The 24,127-nt window shown below is 40.3% G+C and overlaps 1 protein-coding gene across 4 annotated transcripts; it reads right to left on the bottom strand.

Moving 5' to 3' along the window:
* Nucleotides 1–7,203: 7,203 nt before the first annotated feature.
* Nucleotides 7,204–23,744, bottom strand: ago2 (argonaute RISC catalytic component 2). 4 transcript variants are annotated; one of them, XM_076302125.1, is made up of 20 exons: nucleotides 23,558–23,744; nucleotides 20,456–20,642; nucleotides 20,228–20,348; nucleotides 18,415–18,596; nucleotides 16,827–16,963; nucleotides 16,417–16,551; nucleotides 16,061–16,148; nucleotides 15,717–15,864; nucleotides 15,240–15,359; nucleotides 14,508–14,630; nucleotides 13,528–13,661; nucleotides 12,986–13,170; nucleotides 12,472–12,631; nucleotides 12,162–12,252; nucleotides 11,761–11,955; nucleotides 11,458–11,592; nucleotides 11,252–11,353; nucleotides 10,863–11,062; nucleotides 10,157–10,296; nucleotides 7,204–9,524 (listed from the first exon to the last, which is right to left on the bottom strand). In XM_076302125.1, the coding sequence occupies exons 1-19, from the start codon at nucleotides 23,580–23,582 to the stop codon at nucleotides 10,188–10,190; spliced, it is 2,577 nt and encodes an 858-aa protein (XP_076158240.1). In that variant the 5' UTR covers nucleotides 23,583–23,744; the 3' UTR covers nucleotides 7,204–9,524; nucleotides 10,157–10,187. The 4 variants fall into 4 exon arrangements, with proteins under 4 accessions (XP_076158240.1, XP_076158238.1, XP_076158239.1 ...); XM_076302123.1 differs by having other exon boundaries at nucleotides 11,749–11,955; XM_076302124.1 differs by having other exon boundaries at nucleotides 14,502–14,630.
* Between the last annotated feature and the right edge of the window lie 383 nt (nucleotides 23,745–24,127).

Genomic DNA, 24,127 nt, shown 5'->3' on the forward strand with positions numbered 1-24,127 from the left:
CAGGAGGCGTTCAAACCTAATCATGTTTTCAGTACGCGGCAATTACGTCACAGCCTTCCTGGAATGTGTATGGTCTTGTAATGCTGTGTGGTCTTGTCGGTGTTGAGTGTAGCCTATGTAGGCTACTTGTATTTCCAAGTAGGCCTATTTGCATTTGAGAGCGAATATGCACTTGCACTCCGATTTACAGTAAAAGTGAATGCTTTTTGCATCCGCAATGGATGTGACTGAGTGCTACTCTCCAAAGATTTGGAACTCTACTGACTAGGGGCCAGGCTAGAGATTATTAGCTAAATGTCCAAACAGATCTTGTAAGATTAAAACCAAACCAGCTACTAATGCAAAACGCTATCAATGGTCGCAATAGTGTGCAGAGGAAATCAGATCTTAAGAATAACAGTGCCCTCATTTTTGGACTTATAGCAAGAACACCAATAACAATGTCCATCCCCATCTAAACATTTGTAAAATATGAGCTTGCGCAAAATCCCAATTGTGTTGCTGAGGCCAGGGCCATCTGTGTTTGTTTAGAATTAAGTGGCTTGGCCCTTTTTACAATTCGGTAAAATACTGTCTAAAAAACATATAACAATGACCTGAGAGAGAGAGAGAGAGAGAGAGATATATATTTGTATGTATATGTATATATGAACCACCTGATCAACAAGTGGTACAAATGAATAAATTAAATAAAAAAGGCCTGGTGAGAGAAAATCTAATTTTATTTTTTTTTATTAATTAATGCAATATACAGTCAAGCCAGAGAGTGAACTACAAGTGATACATATTCACATTATGTCCTAATAAGGTTTACAGCATATCTTCCGAGTTAATCATAATAATTAACAAAAAGTAAAATACAAATTGAAAGCTCACACGTTACAACATCAAGAAGAAAAACAAAAACATCAAGGAACTTAGCAGTGTATTCAAATGCATCATTTTGAAAAGAAAAAAGACCACCAAGACAGGAATGACAGAAAATTCAAATTTGGCATGTGGTGAAAAGCTATGACGTTTAGAGAGTTTTTCAAAATCAATGACATGAATGGGAGGCTTGTAGCCAGTGGGCTGTGCAGGGATGCCATCACAATAAAATAAAAACCTTTGGTCACTTTGCTATTCCATGGCTTGTGTGTGGATATGGACTCATGTTTCAAGATAATATGTTTTTAATAATAAAAAAGGGAGTGTCCTGGAAATAATGTACTACTTTTTAAAAAAATGAGTAATCATGCTGCCCAGAATAGCAAGACTTTGATAGTTTTTTTCTTCTTTTTTTTTACTTGCATTTGATTCCTGTTGGGCCAGGAGAATGTAAATGATTGTCTTTGGGGGGAAAAATGGTTCAAGACACTCCCTACATTCAGAGGAGGTAGATGAAAAGCAAACAGACGAAGGGCATTGAATAACTACGGGCAACATTTAGCCTACACGCTGCAGGTCATAGTGCATTATTAAGGCCAGATGTCCAGAAATGTTGTTCCAACACCACATGCAATTGGCTAATTTAAGACAAAGGTGAGGGAACTGAAAGGTAACAGAGCAGCAGCAGATATAGCCCCTAGCTGGCAATACCTGAGTCTGTAGTCACATTTCATCATTCACCAATAGTGATCATGTCTCACTGGGATGTATTTCTCTATGCCCATTTAGTTTAACAAGTTGGGTCATCATACAGAATCACATTGAATTTGTCAGATGGGAAAATTTCGGGAACATTAACTGAAATTAAGTTTATGTGTTACGTCAGAGGCTTTGATCAACTGTGCACTATGTAATGTACAAATGCAAATGCTATTTAGGGTTACAAAAAACAATAATTAAAGAGGTGACGCTGTGCCAGGAAAGACAAAAACAGGCATTTGCACAACCTTGTGTGTTCAACAAACCTCCCAGGATAAAGGGATACTTTGATTTTGGAAGAAAAATGCAGTATGCAAAATTAAAAAATAAAATGCAAAGTCAATGCAGCATATATCAGGCTTATGAGGTACTTCATGTGTATATACTTTTTTTTTCTTTAGAAAAGTTATCCAAGTCATATTATTCCTTAAAGTTCCTATTGTAGCAGAAAATACCTCGTTCTTTTCATTTTTCATCTGTCTCTCACTCTGCCCAACCAGATGTGGGCGATTTCTTTTAAAAACTGCTTAGAAAGTGCAAAAGATAAATACTGATCATTCTATGCAGCATGTTCTTACAAGGTTGCATGATGAGTAACATAGAAATTCTTTTACGTTGAAGAGGGGGGGGGGGGGGTGATCGAAAAGGCACACATAGGAATGAGGGGAGAAAAAAAAAAATCAGATGTCTCTACCTCACACCTAACATAGATTCTACACACCCTTATCTGTACCATTCTGCTGAGCAATTCTTTGAAACGCCTAAAACCAACCCGTGCATTAGTTAAAAAGAATATATTTGTTATTAGATTTGTCACTTAGAATTATTCCCTTTATAAAATGCAATTAGTCTATCAATATGTTTCTTGAAACAGAGAACTGTCATAGCTTATGCATGTTCTGCATTTTCTCTAACTCTGGGAGAAAACAGCAGATTTGATTTTGACAACAGCTTCACTGATTTTATTGCCATACAGTTACAAAATGAAGTCAAGTAGAGGATCACAACCTAAATCCTTGCTATATTCGGCCACTATTTTCAGCTTGCCACAATGGTATTGCTGATCGGATACTGCACATTATTCAGATACCAGGCTGCCTTGCCCAAAAGCAAAATCCAAAGTTGGAGATAAGAGCCAATACAACCTCATCCATGACCATTCCTCCACAATTAACAGACAACCCACAATATGGCACATCCCTGTCAAATAGCACAAATATACAACTTTTCAAATATACACCATTTTATTCTGAAAACTATGACCGCAAACCTCCACAGACTTTAAGCCAATCCTTGACTTGACTTCAGTCATACATATTATCTTAAATCACACTATACGCTTAAAAAGGTTCTTAGAACCATTTCAGGTTCTTCAGGTATTCTTTGCTAAAAGGTCTTGGTAAAACCTGCTCATGAAGTCAAGCTTAAAAAGTTTTGAAAGTTCCAGGACTCTTTGAAACCTGAAGGTTTCGTTTAGAAGCCCTGCTGACATTGACATTGTTCATTGCTAAAAAAAGAGGGTTTTTCCCCAAAGACCCTAGCAGGGAAGAACTTTTTAAGGTTCTTTCTCTCTTCCTCTCCACTGCTTAGTGTGTAGATCAGCACAATCAAATGGCACCTATACTCCTAGCATCCTACACCCTCAGAACAGCTGCTGACCCATGAAAGGACATAGCAGACCAGGTCATCATACAGTTGGCAAATAGGTCATCCAGTCTTGGTTGAGGCTCACTGCAATAAATAAGGGTGTTCACAGGCAGTTTTTAGAAATGACATAGTCTTAGATCATAAGAGAGAACATATGGATGAAACGATGCTGTTGCCAAATACAACATTTTTGGTCCCCTGAATTTCTTTTTGGGTGATAAAGTCCCTCAAATTAGTCCTCAACCAAAAAAAAAACAATAATAATAATATTTTCTATACAAACAGTATTGGCATGTGTTGTTTGGTCACTGTTACTGTTCTTTGTCATTATACAAATCAGGGGTGCATGCTAGCACCTGACACTGTTCTGAGGTAGTGTTCCAAGTTGGTATAAAAAGCCAGATAAATCCGGAGTTCTTGAAGACAAGAAAAAATAGTTTGATTCATTTCAGATTTAGGTGCCCACTCATGCTTCCTAATTACAGTAATATGGCATTGATTTTGAGGATTGGAGCACTAAGAGTATCCATTGAATAAACGTCAATAATAATATGGCATTTCTGTTAACTATGAATGTCTAGTAACAGAATCTGGAATAGTATCCTCAGTATCCACACCAAAGGTAATGCTGGTTTTACCAAAGAACCGGTCAGGGAAAAAGAGCATGTTTTGAACTATGAAAAAAGGTGCTGTATATCAATAAATACCTGTCAGTCTAAGAATAGAAAAGCTTAATATGGAATAAAATAAAACTATGTGGGTGATAAACAAAAGAAAATAGGGTCACTCAACTATATGGTATGTGCCATCATGTAGTGAGGCGCAAGGCCCAAGGCCCTTACATGCCTTAAAATGGTGATGGATTTATTGAGACCAAAATAAAAAAGTCGATCAATTAATATAAATAATTAAGGTTTTGCTCATGCCATTTTTGAGGAAACATCTTGATTGTTCTCTCTATACAGAAGAACTGCCTGAAGCATTGGAGAAAAATGGTAAAAAAAAAAAAGTCTGAATGTGGATGTTCTTGAAATTTGTTTGATGAGCCCGACTGAATATAAGAACTAAATGCAATGCAATTTCTAAACATTTTCTTTCTATTGGAGCTTACATCTAGGTAAAGATAGACAGAACAGAACATAGGTCTAGAGTACACTGGTTTTACAATGCTAGCATTTAAAATACATTCACCATGTTATGCTGAATAGATCCTCTGGAAGGATCCATTAATAAGAGTAATATAAAGGGAGGGATCTTTTGTATATTTTACTCATTACAGCCACTGATAAAAAGGCAATAGTAAAATTATTGGTGCCAAACTTGAGACAAAATAAAATAAAGCTGAATGTGCAAGCCTCACTAGAAACACATGCAACACCCTGCAGCCTAAAACCAAAAGGGAAAAGCATTCACACAAGCCAAGATCCTCTGACTGGAGCAATCAATAATAGTTTTCTGCCTGCTCTCTGAACATGTATAAAGTAAGCTTTATTTGCAGAATACAGAGTAAAATGCCACAGCTCTGGAAAATAACCTGTTGGTAGTGTTTAAGCAGGTAAGTTATTTGGCCAAAAATAAGGTAGGAGAGTTTTATGATGTAATGTTGTTAAAACCTTCAGTGTAAAATCTGATACAGTCCTGAGAACACTGTATGTGCTTACAAGTAATCATGAAATCTTCAGTCATAAATACAGGGCAAAACTATATAGTGCTGCATCATTTATTCTGACGAAACCAACAAAAGAAAGTCTACAGCAAAGAGAAATAGCTTGAGCCTTAACATGTATACAAAAATAAGATTTGAATTGCGATTGAACAATCTACATTTTTTGTTGCCAACACAGCACAATTTATCCACAGTGCCAATCTGTTTTAGTAAAGCACCACAAAATTCAATCTGACAAGAGACCTCCAGCTTGCACTCAAAACACAATACTATCTTTGACACACAGATATGTTGCCCTAAATATTTTGATTATATGGCAAAAAACTAGAGGAAGGTTTGGATGTCATCCAATGAAATCAAAAAGCAATGATTTAAAAATGAAAAAGAACCTTACATGATTCCATTTTGACTATCTCCATCAATATCTCCATTAGTACACTTTTTGCATAGGCTGTAACAATGTAGAACTTGGCATAAGTAGTTCATGGTTCTCTCTTGTACCAATGTTTGTCTGTGTCTGGCTAATGTAACCCCAAGACCTTTAAAGAAGTCACCAAGATGACGGCAGAGCTACCCGCATTACGTTCGCCCCAATTCTGAGGTATACACTTCTAAACACCACTGACAACTCCAAACTTCTATAGTGCAAAACAATGTTTTTTTATACTTTTCATACTTTAAGGAATTGCATATGTTGAGAACAACTGGAAATCTAAGGTGCTGGTATCAGCAGGTAGAACTTGCAACATTAAAAGACAAAATCATTGGAAATCCTTTTTCAAGATGGGTTTGAGAGTCAAGAAAAGTTGCAATATAACTGACTAACAAATCTTAGTACAGAAACAAAATGAATAAATCTGAAAAACGAACTACACAGAATGTGTGTACTTGAACAAAGAGCAAAAAAAAGGGTCACGTGGATGTGAAGCTGGTTGTCCTAACATTTCTGACTTACTTAATACTGAATTATGGAGCAGTCAATTCAAGTCGCTGGCATATGAGCTTATAGAAATGAATGTGTGATGCATGAACAATGCACTTGCAAGAAAAGCATGAAAGACTATTTGGTACACGGCACATTTAAAATATATATATATTATAATCACCCAAGATAGGTTGAAAAAATACAATGCCCTCTAAGCAAGAGATGGGTCTCAATCACCTTAAATCTGCATTGACTGCAGAATGTGGCAAGCTCCTAGGAAATCCAAAGCAGTCGATTTGGCACCAGTAAGCTTAATGACATGATTAGTAATAGTGGGAAATTAATCTTATGGAAAAACCTATGGAATCCAGTCACCTCAGCCATTTAAAGCCTGCTGATAACAGACATCAGTTACAATCAACAAGAGGGTTTCTGGACCATACAGAACAGGGGGTTGTAATCTTGCACTGAAAGGACTAAGGTAGGGTGATGTTTTCCTTTTAATCCAATCAAAGCCACTAATCCATCATCTAAGCAAGGAAACCAGCAGAGACTAGACCAGTTGGTGTTTGGTTAGATGGAAAAATCACCACATCAGCCCTTTACAAATGACAATACTCAGCCCTGATATAAGTAAAGCAGTGATGTAGGATCAGTGAGCATGACACCACCTTTGGATATGACAAGAAAAAAACGAAAACAAAATTTAAAACAAGAACTTCGGAGAATTACCACGTTGTGACAATTGTTCAGTTTGTCTCATGCAATTGTGAGGAAATGGCCTCTGCTGTAATGTTACCATCCTATAAGTAACAGGTAACAAGAGGTAAACACAAGGCCACTTCAACACAATTGCACCCAAGGGATAGCACAGTTTGGCTACGTTCTACCTGCGACACAAACAGTTAAACGGATGGAACATGCACCCTGTCCATTGTTTTTCGAAGTGCACCCAAATGAATATGTTGCGATACCAGCGCCAAATAATTACGAGGAAAAAAAAAAACAGCTCTCAAGTACTTGATTAACATAAATGCCCCATATACATAGTCAGTTGGTATTTGAGTCAGTTATGAAAACGGACAAAAAAAAAATCAAAAAAAATCAATGTGACTGATTAGAAAAGCACAGGTTGAAAATAATTATAATCTTAGTTAATAAATCAAGAACCTCTTGGACCTGTCCATTTTGAGGTTTAAGGTGACGTTACATTGAGGGATGAAGTACAAGTTTTCCCCTCTGTATACTGAGGGGCTCTAGCACCTACAATTACAACATCCATTTGTGCTTCATATACTGTGGACATTGATAATGGCAAATGTTGTTTGGTTGGGGGGGGGGGGGGGGTATTGATACGGTACAAATAATTACCAATTGTCTGTGTCATCAGAATATATATCTATAAATATATATTTGGAAATGAGGACATAAAAGGCAAATACTGCTACAATAGGTTAAGGGGATTTTGTGCTAAGCCCACTACAAAAAAAAGAAAAACTCACCCTTATCTCCTTATCTACTATGCTAAAAAGTGATCTAAAATGCATACAGACAAACTTGTCACAGCTAAAATCTCTTTAAGAATGCATAGTTAGAAAAATATGTCCTAAACTAAACGGAGTCTTTCCAGGCAAATAATCAATTTTAAGAGGGTAAATACAAGCACAGTTACCAGGGCCTTTTCTGTAATTTTTTTAGACCTTAATGAATGCTTTTCAAAAGGCATTTAAACTTGCATGATCAATCAGTAAAAGCTTGTAAAAAAAATGCGGACTAGTCTTTTTACTTTGCTCTACAAAATAATAATATAAAAAGACTAAAATTTCAGACCCTAGCCGTAAATGGCACTGGAAAATAAATGGAAAATAAATATCTTTTTTTTACCCCTTCTTAACGTGAGATGCTAAAACACAGATGCTAAAACACTGGAACAGAGAAAGTGGCATTATGTTAAGGGTCTTGGCATCCAATCTAAGCACAGTGAGACCATAAATTGTATTACTGGGATTCAAACCCAAGCACAGTTTCTTTGCAAACACACACGCAAGTGGTACCTAAAGCACCTTCTATTTGTTAGATTCCATTTCAGTTTTCCGTTTTGTCAACTGGCATGCAGTGTATGTTATCACCATTGTCCTGCAGATGTAGTGGGCTAAAGGCATACATGTCCAGTCAACACCAACCAGAAACTTAACAAGAGACAGTCATGAAACTGGATCTGACTGGACTGCATAAGATTCTATGCCAACAGCAGAGCATCCCAATGGGACTACATGCTCACCATATACAAATTATTCTAAAACACTGGCCAACTTATTGCAGGAACTTGGTGTATTTAAAAAATTTTAAATGCAACAAAACAAAAACACAAGCTCAACAGGTCAAACACCCAACTTATCTAAATGCCGCACTACGAGATTGAAAGATAAAATCCTGGTCAAATGTGCTCATATATGTATATTGGAAAAAATATATGATAAAAGAAAAAACGTGACAATTCATCAATAAAAGGGCATAATCATCTTTGTGATTATCTTGGCTCAGAGCACCATTGGTATAAGAACTGGGATCCAGTCCCACATAAGCAGTTCGAAGCCTCCCACAAGGGAGGACCACTTACTGATTGTACAAACAAATCCAAAGTGGGTGGGGGGTGGTGTGGGGAGGGCATAAAACAAATGGCGGTCAGATCCTTTTCGTACATAATTTAACCACCATCATCTCTGATTCATCCTCCCCAAGCTCTGTAAAGAGCCAATATCTTGATTTTCGATGTTACAGTTTTCTTTGCCTTTCAATTCATAGCTTAGCAGTCCACCATTTCATCAGATGAAATTGTAGCTTTCAGTCTGGCAAAAAGCCTGTTTTTGGTCACCTTACAAGAAGGGCGAATACAGTAGGTCTAAACAGGCCGTCAAATGACACTAACTGATGAAGTTCTGTTACACACACACACACTGATTAAGTACTTATGGCATGCGCCATATGCCGCTTTTCAGGGGCACAATGCTGGTTAAAATCTTGTTCTACATGGGAAGCAGTGAGGACTTAACTGACTTCCCAACAGCATAGCTACATAATTCATGCTCTTTCAAGTTCATGCCCCTTAGGTCTGTGAGTGCAATGCACACATAGGACTGAGTCGCCAACGGTTACAATCAGGTCAATGTAAACCCACCCCCCCACCCCAGTCCACTCAAGATAATAAACGCCATAGTCAGTGTAAAAGGGATTCTGGATAGGATTGCTCTCCTATGTAAACAAGTTAGCCCCTACATGTACAAATATAAAACATTTACAATAAACATATATATATATAAAAAGAAAACACACACACACACACACACACACACACAATTTAGCGATGACCCCTTTTTTACATGGCCCTCCATCACATCCATTAGATGTTTGGATGGGGTGGGGGTGGCTGAATTTGTTTGGATTTTGGAATACATGTTGTAGCCTTTTGGGAGCGCAACGGGGTAAAGTAGTTTTGTTTTGTTTGTTTGTTTGTTTATCCATGTGGGGTCTCAGACATGGCGCTGTGTAACCTGTTCTGATGAAGTCCATAGAGCACAGAGTGGCCAGGGGAGAGGCAAATCTGGCCTTTGCTAGATCCATATTTCATTCCTTCCAGGTGTGATGCTGCCCTAAGTGTTGCTGGGACAGAGGAAAGAAAGAAAGAAAGAAAGAAAGAAAGAAAGAAAGAAAGAAAGAAAGAAAGAAAGAAAGAAAGAAAGAAAGAAAGAAAGAAAGAAAGAAAGAAAGAAAGAAAAATAGAGAAAGAGATAGATAGAGATAGAGATAGATAGAGATAGAGATAGAGATAGATCGATAGAGACACAAACACACACAGACAGAGACATAATTTAATTTAGAAAACAGTTGAGAAAGAGAACAAAAATGAGTGAGTATGTGTGGGTGTGAGAGAGTCAGAGAGAGACAGAAAGAATGGGGGTGGGGAGACACAGAAAAATTGAGTCACTGGAATGTCATTAGCCTGTCTTACAACATTAACATTCATTTTCCAGATACACGTCTAGCCCTTGTGCCACGGAGACTTCCATGGACATGTTGCCATGAAGCAGGCAAAGCAAAAGCAAACATCACAATCTTGACAACACGAACCGGATGTTACACATACACAATCAATTCCTGACAGAAAAAAACATATTGCAGCACAATAACCCTTTTTTCGACCATTCCAAAACACACACACACTAATATATACAGGCAAACACACACACACTCTCTATGGAGTAGATCAGAGAAGCATGCTCCATCCAGCTTACCCATGGCTGATCTGCCGGCTTTGGCTGGTGCTCAGGCAAAGTACATGGTGCGCAGGGTGTCCTGGTGGATCTGTACCGCCTTGGCCAGGGCCTGCTGGTCCCGTCCATTACTCTGGCCTGATGTATGGCTGCCCTCCGCACTGCCAACAGACACACAGAACAATTAAGCAGAGGTTCACACTGCCATCTAGTGTTCAGTCTGGATCACTAGCCTTTAATCCACAAAGGTGACTAGGCACCTGGTGAAATGTAGCTTCAAATAATCCCCCAAATAAACTTATTGCAGCACTAACAGCTCGTCATCTTGTTGCAGTGTACCTTGATTGTTTCCTTTTTTTAAGTCGTTTTGAATGAATGTGTCAGCTAAATGACCACATGTAAATGTAAAATCTTTGTGATGCGATCTGAGAAAACCCTTCACATAGTACACTCTGTTTAAAACCTCTCTGGTGAAATTTCACCAATTTAAGATTCTGATCCCATCCTAGCAACATTCTGGACACAGTCTCCTTGCCAAATCCAGGATACTATCCTCCCAAAACCTTGGATGTTGCTAGGATGGTATCAGAATCATAAGTTGGTAAAATTGCACTGTGTGAAGGATTTATAACTTGAGAACGCTTGTTATAAATTATCTACCCAATACACATCTTGTTAATAAAGACCACCTCCGTGTGAAAATTGTCTCTGTGCCCTATAAACTCACCTGTCATGCTCCTTGTCCACTAGATGGTAGCGGGCACGGAACGCCACCAAGTGAGCGTAGTAGGCTGGCGCGGGGATGGAGACGGAGCGGGTGCAGCGTACGTAGGTGTGGCACAGCTGGTAGGTGAGCACCTGCAGCTCGTCCGACGTAAAGTGGTTGTCGTCCCACAGCACGTGGTAGTGCGAGGGCCTACTGGTACCCTAGAGACAGGGAAGGCCAAGATTATATATTATTATATAAGATGACAACATCAAGGTGTCTGTTTAAAACACATGTATGTATGTACACAATGCATGTACAATAGCCTGATGTGGCAGAAAGAGAGATCTCAACAGTCTTCTGAGAACAGAGCACTGAGGTTGCACAAATGGACGCATTGCAGCAGCTACCTGGATGCCTGCATGGCTACAGAGGTAGAAGTCAAACTCTGATGGGTGAGTGATTTTGGTGTCCACTGTGGTGCCTGCAGGTATGTTGCCACTCTTTCCCACCTGGAAATAAAAGTAAACCCATTTAAATAATAATAAAAAAATAGGGCTCTCAAAAGAAAGAAAAATAAATTTGCCAATTTATCGCACTAGCACAGATGACCCACCCTCTCATTCCTGTCCATGCAGAAGAGCCTGGTGTGATGTCTCTTCTGCACCACCACAAAGGTGATGCCTGGCTGGTAGTCCTTCTCCAGCTTGATGCATGCCTCGCGGATAGCTAGCAACTCATGTTGGAGGACCTGTGCACAACAAGCACCATACATCTTTCAGAAGATTGACAATCAACACGAGGCTGAACAAGAACAATTCTATAGAACTGTGTTCAGCAAATGGCATTACACCTCATGATCGAATTAACAAAAGAAAGTGAAGTGAAGAACAAGGGGTTGGGTCACCTGTGGGCTCACCTGGTTGAACTGGCCCTCGGAAATGCCATCGCGGTAGTAGATGATGCGGGTGGGCTTAAAGCGGGTGGACTTGTAGAACTGGATGAGCAGCTCCCGCACCATGGTGGCAAGGTCCTGAATGATGTCCTGCCGGTGCTGCTGGACACGAACCGTGGCACAGTAACGACTTGGGTGGGCGTCCATGCTGCCCACCACCTGCAAACATCACACAGAGAACAGACAGGTGAGGATTAGACACGGGAGATTACAGAACAGGAACACAACCTCCTGTCCTGTAAGGATATAAGTCTGGCACTACGCAACCTATTCGGCACATATTTCAAACCTAATACAGAAAATCGTCAATAATGGTGTTCATTTTCACTGCATTGTACATTCATTTTTCTTAACATATGCCTTACCGCAGCGATAGAGGGTTTCTTCCCATCTCCAGCAGGGGGGTGAGTGACATCTGCCCCCAGGAAGATAACAGGCTGCTGGAACACCAGTGGCCTGCAGACAAAACACAAATCCGTAGCACTGCTTAGTGATCATGAACCCCCATTATATTATTAATCCAGAAGAGGATTCACAAAAACACTTGAAGTATTTCAACATGACATACATTCAAAAAAGTATGCAAGAGGAAGTATTCCATGAACACTACATATAAAATCATGCATTCAGACACCACTACAAGTTCCTGGTGTTGCCATTTCAAGTGACACTGACCTGCCCTGCGGGAGCAGTATGTTGTTGACTCCTCCTAGTTTGACATTGATCTTCAGGCAGAGGTTGGATAGGGTCTGGGGTGTGGTCTTCAGAACATTCTTCACCTGCACACACTGAGTGGCCATGCCCAACACTGTATCACCCACACGCTTCACCTCAGCTGCAAGACGAGAACATTGTGTCAAGATTAGGGGTGTAAAGGTACACGGAATTTTCGTATCGAACCGTTTAGGTACAGGACGTTCGGTTCAATACAGATGTGCACCGAATGTAGTCTTAAACAGCTTAAACAGTGTTTTTTAGATTAGACACAACGATGTGTTTCCCCTGCTCAAGTTCCTTTCCCTTCAACTCAATAAGTAAAATGTTTTAACCTCAAAGTAACAAGACATTGAGGTAATTTTACCCACAATAAGCATGATAAACAGAATATCTAACAAAACATAATTGCATAGATTAAAGACAGATAAAAGATACCCCATTAACGAAGGGGACCCAGGACAGGCAAGCTTACCATAGACTGGGGTCTTGCCAGGCAGAATGACCACCACGAGCTGAAGGCCCTGATAGGTATATTTGAGATGCTTGAACATGGGCTCCACGCTGTCGGCTCCCTGGGCGTACTTGCAGAAGCAGGGCTGGCCCTGGATGGGCATGCCAGCGTCTCGAGAGATCTTACGCAGCTGGTCTGTAAACGCCCTGGAAAATGAGCAAATGTTCATCAGGTAGAGAAACATGAAGTCACTACTACATCAACATTTATCCGTTTCAAAGACAATGCTATAAATCTCTCCTAAGTTAAGTTATTTCTTAAAGCATTATTTTGATATGTAGGTCTGCCCCCCCCCCCCAAAAAAAAAAAAAAAAAAACATCTAAAACACACATAGTAAGACATTTTGCAAGGTTCAAGGAAAGGGTGTATCCAAAATATTCACTGTCAATAGTTTAATTCAATAGTCACTGAACAATGCTTGTTTCACTGTAGTGCTGCTGAGAAAGTGAGTGTAACAAAAACTTCTGGCCTATTTGCTGATGAGGTGTGGGGCTTGGCTTACTTGAGGAGCAGCTCTGTGCACTGCCTCTGTGGAGCGAAGCAAGCGATGGCCCAAACCTTGATCTCGATCCCTGTGTGGAACTGCTTATTCCTCATGTCCCACACCCCTTGGATCGGGGTCGCTATTGCTTTATTCTGCAAAGCACAAGGCAACAATTCCAGAGTTTAAGGGAGAGTATAGGGGCATTCAGACACAACAGTTAGGAATAAAGTTCTCATAACTACTAACTGGAGAGGCTACCCCAAGAACTATATAGTTCCTATGGGGTTTTTCTGTCTGCATTCACACAGAGTAGGAACCCTGAGATGACTGGAGCACTCACAACATTGGACAAAAACATTGCACACAAACCTGTCCAACTTGTATAAGCAATGAAGTAAAATGCTTTCAAGATGATGCATTTCCTGAGATTCCTCTTGCATGACTGTTAGCATCTAGTAAGCAGCATGTTTTAGATTTCTCTAGCTCCACATGCAGACCATAAAATGCTACATAATGCTCAATATACACACACACACACATATACACACTGACTATACATTCACTGGGGCTGAAATCACTTGTGGATGTCATGGTGTAGAACAGTGTTTCTCAAAGTGTGGTCCGGGGACCACTGGTGGTCCGCAATCTATCCCAAGTGGTCCGCGAGACGTAAAATATAATATAGATGAGTTATTTGCAATATTGAATCAACTTGTATCCAAACAGTTCTGCAACACTGCCTATGTAAGCTATGTCAGTTTTAATCATATGAATTCTCTAAGCAAGGTGCAAAGACAAGGTTGTTCAGTGAGTAGGTCTATTGTGTAATATAGCCTACTGTTGTAGGTCCTTTTTTTTTTTTAGCTAGGTGGTCCTTGAGGCTTTTTTTTATTGGTTAAGTGGTGCTTGGTCTAAAAAAGTTTGAGAAACACTGGTGTAGAATATACTATCTGACTAACAACATATAGAAATAATCACAAAGTGAGACTCACACATACCCGGCCCCCGTAGAGGATCGATGGTGCTTGGAGGACACGGCCGTTGACCTCTGTCATTTCATCTCTCACCATGACCCCAAACTCACGAACGTAAGGATCAGTGTTAAAGTTGGCACTTCTCATCTGCATTGAAGAGAAAAGTGGAGGTCATTGCATTGCACTGCACAAACAATAATAATAATAATAATAATAATAATAATAATAATAATAATAACATGCTTTATTTGTATAGCACCTTTCATAAACAGAATGCAGCTCAAAGTGCTTTACATTTGGAACACAATAATAAAAAAGAATCAAGTCATTAAATGGCTTTGCCCATTTAAAAAATGCCTGCTGATGTTTGAGAGTGGATGGCTCATTCAGGTTCTTATATATTGTGGCAAGTATGTGCTTCAGTTAGCTGATTACTACTTTCCATGTTTTTGGTTTACTTTGCCAAGCTTCCAACAGGTGATGCCTCTACAAATGAGTTGATTACTGCCCTTTGTAAAAAGCCAAGAGACTCCATGACCTTCAATGCCACTAAACACATAAGGATCCTCAAGGCCTTAATTGGCTTAACTGTTGAGCTAATCAAGAACAGGAAGCCACATTCTTCAGCTCATAACAGCTTGAGACGGTGAAAAATACAGTTATAATCAGGGGAGTTCAAACAGGCCTAGTGCTGCATGAAACACATGCTTCTTCAGGAGGAGGAGGAGGACTGGGGCGACCCCCCACCAGACTCACCAGCTTGCTGATCTCGTCTTGGCGGTCAGGCGCGGACCGGGCAGTGGCACGAATCATAGTGGAGGTCTGATTGTCTGTCAGCTTCTTTATGCACCTCTGCCCCGCAACTATGTTGCACACCTGTAGGGAGTCAGCATGACAAGTTACACAAGTACACAACCAAAGGGAGTGAAAACCTCTTCCTCAGGATCTGGCCTATCTATCCTATTTAACACTTGACTAACTAACTGACTACATGAGCTCTCTGGCTAAGCTTAACAAGGGGAAATCTCACATGGAGGTGAATTGGAACAGAAAGACAGGGTTGTGGTCAGCTCATATTAAGTCAAATTTCTACAGGGATGATACGGACAAAAATAAATTGGGAGGTCAACCGTTCTGCTTTCTAAGAACTATATTGCATGATATTTCTCATTGAATAATTCAAATTTCTTTCAAGTGAAAGGAATGTATGGGCGAACAGATGGGTCAACTTACCTCAAGAGGAAGGTATGTGTGCTTCTGCTCCTGCCCCACCTGTAGGCATGGCAGGTGAGGATACCTCAGCACCAGTTTGTACTTGTCTTTGAAGTACTGAGCTACAGTGCATTCAATGGTCTGGCCATTCTCCTGCTGCAGAGGGAATCTGTTGCCCCCAAAAAAAGAGAACAGATTCAGAAAACACTTAGCACAGACTACCGTCTACAGGGACTGCTTGACAAAATCAACAAAAGGCATCCATTCAACACTACACTCAGCCAAAAGTGCTATTCAGGCTGAAAGCCAGCAGTTAAAGGCTTGTGTATGCCAACAGTAGAGAAATGAAGGGATTGGCCTCTTACGTCTGATGGCTGGCGGGTCTTCTTGTCACATTGCATACCCTGTACTTCCTCTTCATCTGTCCACAGTGAGTGATCTCAACCTTCAGGCCTGCGGGAGTAAGGAACAGTGCAATCAGCACAGCAGCATTTGCCAGCAGAGTTCCACAAAAACACCGACATGCTCAGAAATGACAACTTGCATAACAATGAAATAAAATCCTAGCGCAACATAGATGGTATGTGATAATAGTAGGGGCGGTGAAGGAAGAAAATGAACGGCAGTTCATACAAAGCATCACAAAGTCATCTGTCGTCACAAGATGTGCCTTCAGGTAACCCTGACCTGTACCATCTTGGTAACCAAGCATACGTCTCACCTTTGATTTCCTTAGTAAACTTTACTCTCTGGGAGTCGGTTAAGGGCTTCTGTTGTTCTTCAATGCTTTTGAAATCCAAAACTTCACACATGAACTCAATCACAGGCTGGGCTTTGTAGAAAGCAGTGGCCGACACTGAAAAATACAATTCAGAAACATCATAATTAGGCACACACAAAGCACTTGCAAGTTCACAAACACACACTGAGGACAGAAGAGTTTGTTGTGTTACTGTTGTATTATAAATAAATATACAACAATTAGCCTAATTTAGCTGTAATAATTCTGCTTTAAATTACTTTGCATGCTGCTTATACACTCTTATATTCCATAAATATAATAAAATTACACTACAATCAAACTAAATATCACTATACATTCTTTATCACAGTTATTATATTCCAACCCACCATCAATATTCAGCATCATTTTCCACAAGGAGGGTCTGACGGACTGGTGGAAACCAAACCAGACCTCTCTCCCACCACCCAGGGGGTTGGAGCAGCCCTCTGAGGAGGTGAAGAAGGAGCGTCCAACGGGGGTATAACTACAGCAGAGGGGTGGGAGGGGAAGGAAACAAACAGAGGAGTCCATTCAAATGATCCACACACTTTATAGTATATATACACTCTTTTGATCCCGTAAGGCAGCGGTTCCCAAACTTTTTCCCCCGCGTACCACCGCCTACATTCCGACTCAGCTCGCGTACCCCCACCATCCGACACATAAACACATAAAAACGTAACGCATTGACAATATTTGTCCGTTTCCCGGTTTTAGGTGCGTGCATTTGGTCAGTTAAAAAGTTATGAAAAGTAGCCTGCATAGTAGCCTAACTACATCCACATACAATATCTTATAATAGGCCTACAACAACGCCTGACAAGGATGTATTCGTTTGGACAACATTAGGCTATACAGCCTAGAAAGACTAAACAGGCTACCTTTAGTTTGTTAAATGTAAAGCCTAGCTTAATGTTACCTTTCTTTCCCATCTGAAATAACTCGTAGCTTTGCTCCTTCCCTCCTTTCTGTTTTTGTTGTTTTCAAAAACCTGTTATATCCGCAAAACTTTCCCCCCACGGACCATCCAACGCATTCAAAAGTAGCCTAACGCATTCTATTAGCTATTCCAGGCGTCATGTTTAATAAGCTGCCCTTTTTTTGATGAACACATACAGAGTTTATAAATTATATCCTTTAATTTCATGTTTCCATATCATTATGACCTGATTCGAAATTATGTATTTATTCATGAATTAATTACAAAAGATTTAAAATGTTCATTTTACACCTGTCCGCCATAGCCCTTTTCATCTCGCGTACCCCCTAGAAGCAGCTCGCGTACCACCGGGGGTACGCGTACCACAGTTTGGGAATCCCTGCCGTAAGGGAAATTTGGTCTCTGCATTTATCCCAATCTGTGAAATAGTGAAACACACTCAGCAGCACACAGTGAACACACAGTGAGGTGAAGCACACACTAATCCCGGCGCAGTGAGCTGCCTGCATCAACAGCGGCGCTCGGGGAGCAGTGAGGGGTTAGGTGCCTTGCTCAAGGGCACTTCAGCCATGGCCTACTGGTCGGGGTTTGAACCAGCAACCCTCTGGTTCCAAGTCCGAAGCGCTAACCAGTAGGCCACGGCTGCCCCTACTTCCAGAGTATTGCTGAAATATCCATTCATGTGATTTGTTTACGAGTACATATACAGTGTAGATTCTTAATAACGGTGTCTGCCCCTTCTGACACTTGACTGATGATTCATTCAAATGTGGCAACAACAAATGCAAACAATCATCAGGCAGTGGCATCAACTAGGGGGCAGCAGCAAAGACAGCCCCACCAGTATGAATACTTGATTTCTGGCCCTGCCAGCTTCACGTCAGCCTTGGGAGGTCACTCTCTGATCTGCTGGCACTACCTCAACCAAAGACAGTGAAGGCAGGGTGTATAGAGTAGACACACATTTAGACACACACACACACAATTTTACTCACTTCATTGAGGGCAAATGCCTCATGACCACATCCAAGGCCTGGATAGTCTCGAAAGGGATACTTGGCAGACGTCCAGACAGCGCTTCGTGGAGGGCTTGCAAGCTGACACACGACACCCACTTAATGGCCACCTTGAAGCTCCTGTCCTTCCCCTCCCCAGGGATGGTCACCTCGAGCTCCACCTGTGCAGGCGGATTCCCACATCAGTCAGCACACTTCAGAGCACAATACTCTGGCGTCCTTACCAAACTTATGTAGCTCAGAATAACACCACCAGTTGTTGTAATACTTGCAATACAATACAGTGTAAATGACTAATGCTGACTGCTTCAACCTCAAGCATTAGATGAGAGTAGGGCTGGGCAATATGGCAGAAAAATTAAGAAAAAATCTTTTTTTTGTGCTGTGGATGATTCTAATTTTTAAACAAACGTTTCCCTCTCTCTACCACAACTCAAATTTAGATGTGATGTGAATGATTCTAAGTTTTAAACAAATATTTCCCTGTCTACCACAATTCAAAATAAAACATGATTTAAACATTCTAAATCCCTTCAATCTCCTTTTTTAATACTATTGGCTAGACATCTCCAGTAACCAGGGGCCGTATTCACAAAGCCTTTTATCTTACCACTAGGAGTACTCCTAAATCGCACTAAAAGATTTTAGCTAGGAGTTTTCTCTTAAAAGTTATTCACAAAGCCTTTCAGACCTACTCTTAGTAAGGAAAAATGACAACTCTTAAACTAAGAGTGAGTCTTCGTTGCTATGGATGACGTCATTACTCATGCACAAGCTTTACTGAAGTGACCACCTTGATTGGCTGATGATTGTAACGCGGGAATGATTCCAAACACCTCCCTTACAATGATGAGTGACAGGTGACAGGTCTGAGAATGCGTGCGCTACACAAGTAGTGCGAAGGACGGAAGATAAAGGCCTAGCCTAAATGAATAAAGAGTAAGGCAAAACAAATAGCCTAGTAGCCTAATGAAACATAGGCCTACGAATTGATGCAGCATCTTTGCAACATTATTAAATTAATCTGTCACCATATGCCTATGTTTGCAAAGAGGAGAACATTTTAATTTGATTTACAATGAAACGTTACATTTAATTTACATGTTTACAATGAGTCGTTTGGGTTGTTGTTGGTGGCGTTATTGCATCCCTTTTATGCCTAAAATGCAAAATTGTTCCCTCGCGATTGGAAGCTCCTGTTGCCGCATACGCATTTCAAAACATGGCGACGTGAAATGCCGCAAAAAGCTGTTTGTGAATAGGTCTTATATATAGTGAGTTAGGAGTCCTCTTGACTTCTTTTAAGCCGTTTTGGTTTTGGTGCGATTCATTTGACCGTTGACTTTGTACTTTAAAAATGGCCTATGAACTATTAATAAGACTAAGTCATTCATAGACAGAGAAAAGGGCCTATCAGGATAACATGCAAAACAGCACCGAGGGCGTAAATCTGCGTCAATCCTAAATTACCCATTTTGCCATGTTGCTTAAGTCACCTCCAAAGTTTAATTGGTTCTTGGCTCATTACTTAGCTCAGAGCCTACACCGCCGTTGTTGTGAGCATTTGCATTTGTATGCATGGTGCTTCTTGCTACGCAATTCATCACCAAAACAGTATAGTTGGACAAACAAAGCATCTTGTATGACAAGTGCTGGTGCTTGACTGACAGCTGAAGAAGCACTTCTAACCTTGATTTCGTGATTTAGACTTTTTTTCACATATTTGCAAACCATACACTCAAATTAATTTCAATACATCTCCCAGCCCTAGATGAGAGCGAAACAGACTTACTTTGTCCCTCCCTATGGGCAATGGCATAGCTGTGTAGAGGTTCTTTCTCCCATCATAGACAGGCTTCCGATCTCCGAAGATCTGTGTTTTAAAGTGCTGCACCATGTGCGCCACAATTTCACTACACAGAGAAAGGGGGAAAAAAACATAACAAAAAAATAATTAACTTGGCAGAAAATATTTAACAGTAACAATCTAAATGAGGCGCTTCTCACAAGTAGACCATACCGATTGACTCTTCTAGGGCATTTCTCAGGCTTGATGTCGATGTCGTAATGGTACACCTCCAGTTTGGGAATCTCCATCTCAAAGAAGTTGGCCTGCAGCTTGATCGGTCGGCCCATGGTGCCGAAATCCGGCCGCGGAGGGGGTTTGAATACATACTCTGGAGGTGGAGGGGGGGGAGGAGAGGAATCTGGAGGAACAAACAAAAACACACGTTTACTGAACACGTCCACTCAGGATCTGGCAAATGACAGGTGGCCAACAAAAACTCCTGAAGGCCTACCTAAAATATCAGGTGATTTTATGGAAGAAAAGACGCCAAACTACACAGAGCAGAAGCAAACATTTCTCTTACGCAAATACTTAATACTTGCACCAACATGAAATTAATTTAGGCTCTTTCTATTATTTTATATGCCTGCGTTTGTGTGGTTAAAACTCCTTCTGAGGAACACCCTAAATTAGCTCAACTCTAACCTACAGTAACACACACACAGAACTCTGACCATCTAACAAAACAAAGGGACAACTTTCGAAACGTTCCTCAAAGCAACAAGTGACACTTATACTATATTTTGCACAATAACATGACAGTCCTATGGTCCTACCTACAGCCTTGAAGACGAACATTCAACAACTTGTGGGATACCATCCTCAACCACAATACCAGTAATAAACTTGATTTGGCCTCAACCCTCTTGGACTGTTGCAATGGATGCCATAAAAGGATGCAACTTAAGTGAGTGAAAAAATTGTCTAACTTCCCATTTCTGATAGCTGGAAGGGAGTTTGTTCTCCTGGGTTGCCAAAGACAAACACATTTCATTAACAGACTCGCTGATCAAGTACCACATACTATGCAGGACTTAACCCTTGCATTTCAAAGCTCTTAGAAAATCCAATGTAACAGTTAAAAATATATTTATTATGGTTCCTTCCCACATTAACTTAATATTAGACAAGAAAACAGCTCCCTACTTCAATCCCTAAAACAAAACAGTAAGATGAAGAAAAATATGAAAATGCTAGTCCTAATGTGTCATCATTAATGCATTAAAGTAACCAGAACCGCGTAAGCAGACATTGAGGGGAAAACACAGAAAGGACTGCTGACACTCCCGATCTAAACAAACTTTTGTCTAATCCATTTTCCATGTATTTTGTGTGAAAGTGATTCATGACCAGACATGAACTGACCAGATATGACATGCTAACCCTACTTAGTTTTCCCTCATTTTTTGCCTAGCCCAAAACACAATTAGTCATAACCTATAAATAAATTATGGGCAGGCAAGAAAATGTTTAATGCACATAGGCCTACTTAAAAACATAGCTGGTTTGTTTGGCGCTATAAGTTACAAAAAGACCAAATAATCAGCTTTTTTGGTTTTTGTTATTGATGGCCTATGGCCCAGGTCGCCAACACAGGAGGATCACAAAAGGAAAACTACATCATCTTTAAAACAGCCAAACACTGATGTACCTCTCCAATAACCTTTCTGAATCCCAGTTCATCGCAACAGTCTAAACAAATACAAATCATTTTGAATCACTTCTGGTCGAGTTAGTTACTCAAACATCTCTAGACACTTCAACAAAACTGCAACTATCATTTGGTCGACACCCCACTCCGCTACAACTTTGCTAGGATAAACAACACAGCATCTCTCTGTGCAACAGGTGCACAATTCACTTGCTCTCAAAACAGTGCCAAGATCCAGTCCATGCCACATACCACAAATTCCCCCCAAAAGCATAAATGTACAACCACACAGCATGATCCGAAAAAATCAGGCCAGGTATGTTTATTTACAACAACATAGAAAGAAAATGAAACAACTTTTTCCATAATGAGGACAAGCCATTAAAGGAAGGCCTTCGAGAGCTCAGAGAGCCTCGACATGCACTGGCTTTAAAGTGACTCCTTGCCCTTATCGGCCACTGACCAGCAACTTGTGAGAAGAGATTCTGAGAAGAACATCAGAGAAGACGCCCTGAGGGCCTTATCGACAAGTTCACCCCAGCAACTTAAAAACCTGGAAATCTAGTTAACTTTTTGCCACGCCTTAAACTAGTCAGGCAACTGAGGACACTATACCAGGCTTCGTTATAAAACTTGATCAAAGCATTAAATGTAATTTGTGTGCCAAGGCGTCGCATTAGTGGGACACAGCAGTCAGGCTAAATGCAGACTAAGTGCCGTTAACGTTGTCGTTTGTACGAATGAAATGGTCCAAATTACAGTGTACAAAATTAGGCGTAAATGGGCACTGGGTCATCCTGCAACAATCACAACATAAAACTCAGGTTAAACCCACAGCAAATCGAAACCCCCCGAACATACGACACCTCTGAATAGTTTTTCATGCAATAAAAGTAAGTTTCTGTCAGATAACATTAAATTCTAATGGCACAATTTGCTACTATGTAGAATCATCTAAAACGTTAGCAGGACTGTAACTAAACTTAACAATAATTTAGCTAGTCAGCTGGCAATGTTGGCATACAACGAGCCCACACAGGTAGCTAGTGTTGACTTGCTAACTGGCTAATTCCAGAAACGCGTTTCTTCTGTTGCCAAACACTAGACTCTTTAAAGATTGAGCTTTCTAACAAGCTAGCAAAAGTATCAGGCTAGTTAAGCGAGGATTGCTGATTTTACCTACCAAACATGTTCCTAGTTATTCAATACAAAAATACGAGGGAAACCACAAATCGAACAAATTTGAGGGTATTCCTCTCCTTCCAAGTGTCGAGTTCAAGCTCGTTAGAGTTAACCAGGTAACGTTATGCAATTTACCGCCTAATGAAAACAGATTAAGTTAGCTAACATGGTAGCTTGCATGGTAAGATTGCTAATGTTAGCACAATGCCTACTAGCCAACCTTAGTGGCAAGAAAAACAACTAGGCCTATATCTTAAATACTGACGACAAGCGCGACAGCAAACCCTTTAAATATTACGTATGATATCATATTGTAAAGGTCGTTAGCATTTACACATACTTCGTGCATTCGTGTTCAACAAGACTATCGTTTCATCGCTAATGTTAGCTAGCGAAATTATGGAAGCAAATGTTTGCTAGCTCGCGAGCTAGCTACTTACCCCCAGCTGCTCCACTCGGATACATTTTGGACGTCCTCCTGCAGCACCGTGTAGTTGCAGTTATTCCACTACAGTTATTAATAGCTATAGGAACACATGCACTGGTAAATAATTACTTTAAAACAGTATGGTCTGGCAGGGACAAAAGGTTTAACACACTAAAATATTCCACGAGAGGCTGTTGATCCCTGCCCCTGCTAAAATGGCCGGCTGGCAAGAGTTCCTTCAAAATAAAAGGCCCAAAGTGCACGCCTCTGCTGGTCTACCCTGCTGCTGTGCTACATTTTGCTACATTTTGTGCATAATTTGTTGCATATATTGTATAGAACTAGTACACACATAATATTACGTAGTTAACATATTTACATACATTTTGAATGTTTAGAACACAAATAGAAATATGAATGACTAGGGCTATGGAATTATTTTCATGATTGATTAATCTGTCGTTTATTTTCTCAATGATTGATACATTGTTTGGTCTATTAAATGTTAATTAAAGCTACAACGTGTTTTACAAAGGCATACAAATAAATCAAAAATTCATTCACAAATATACATTCAGTATAG

Source organism: Alosa pseudoharengus, unplaced genomic scaffold, assembly GCF_046254945.1.
Source record: "Alosa pseudoharengus isolate Yale_2024_CS ecotype anadromous, Long Island Sound unplaced genomic scaffold, YU_APseudo_1.1 YU_APseudo_1.1_scf_23, whole genome shotgun sequence".
In the NCBI taxonomy this organism is placed as follows: Eukaryota; Metazoa; Chordata; class Actinopteri; order Clupeiformes; family Clupeidae; genus Alosa; species Alosa pseudoharengus.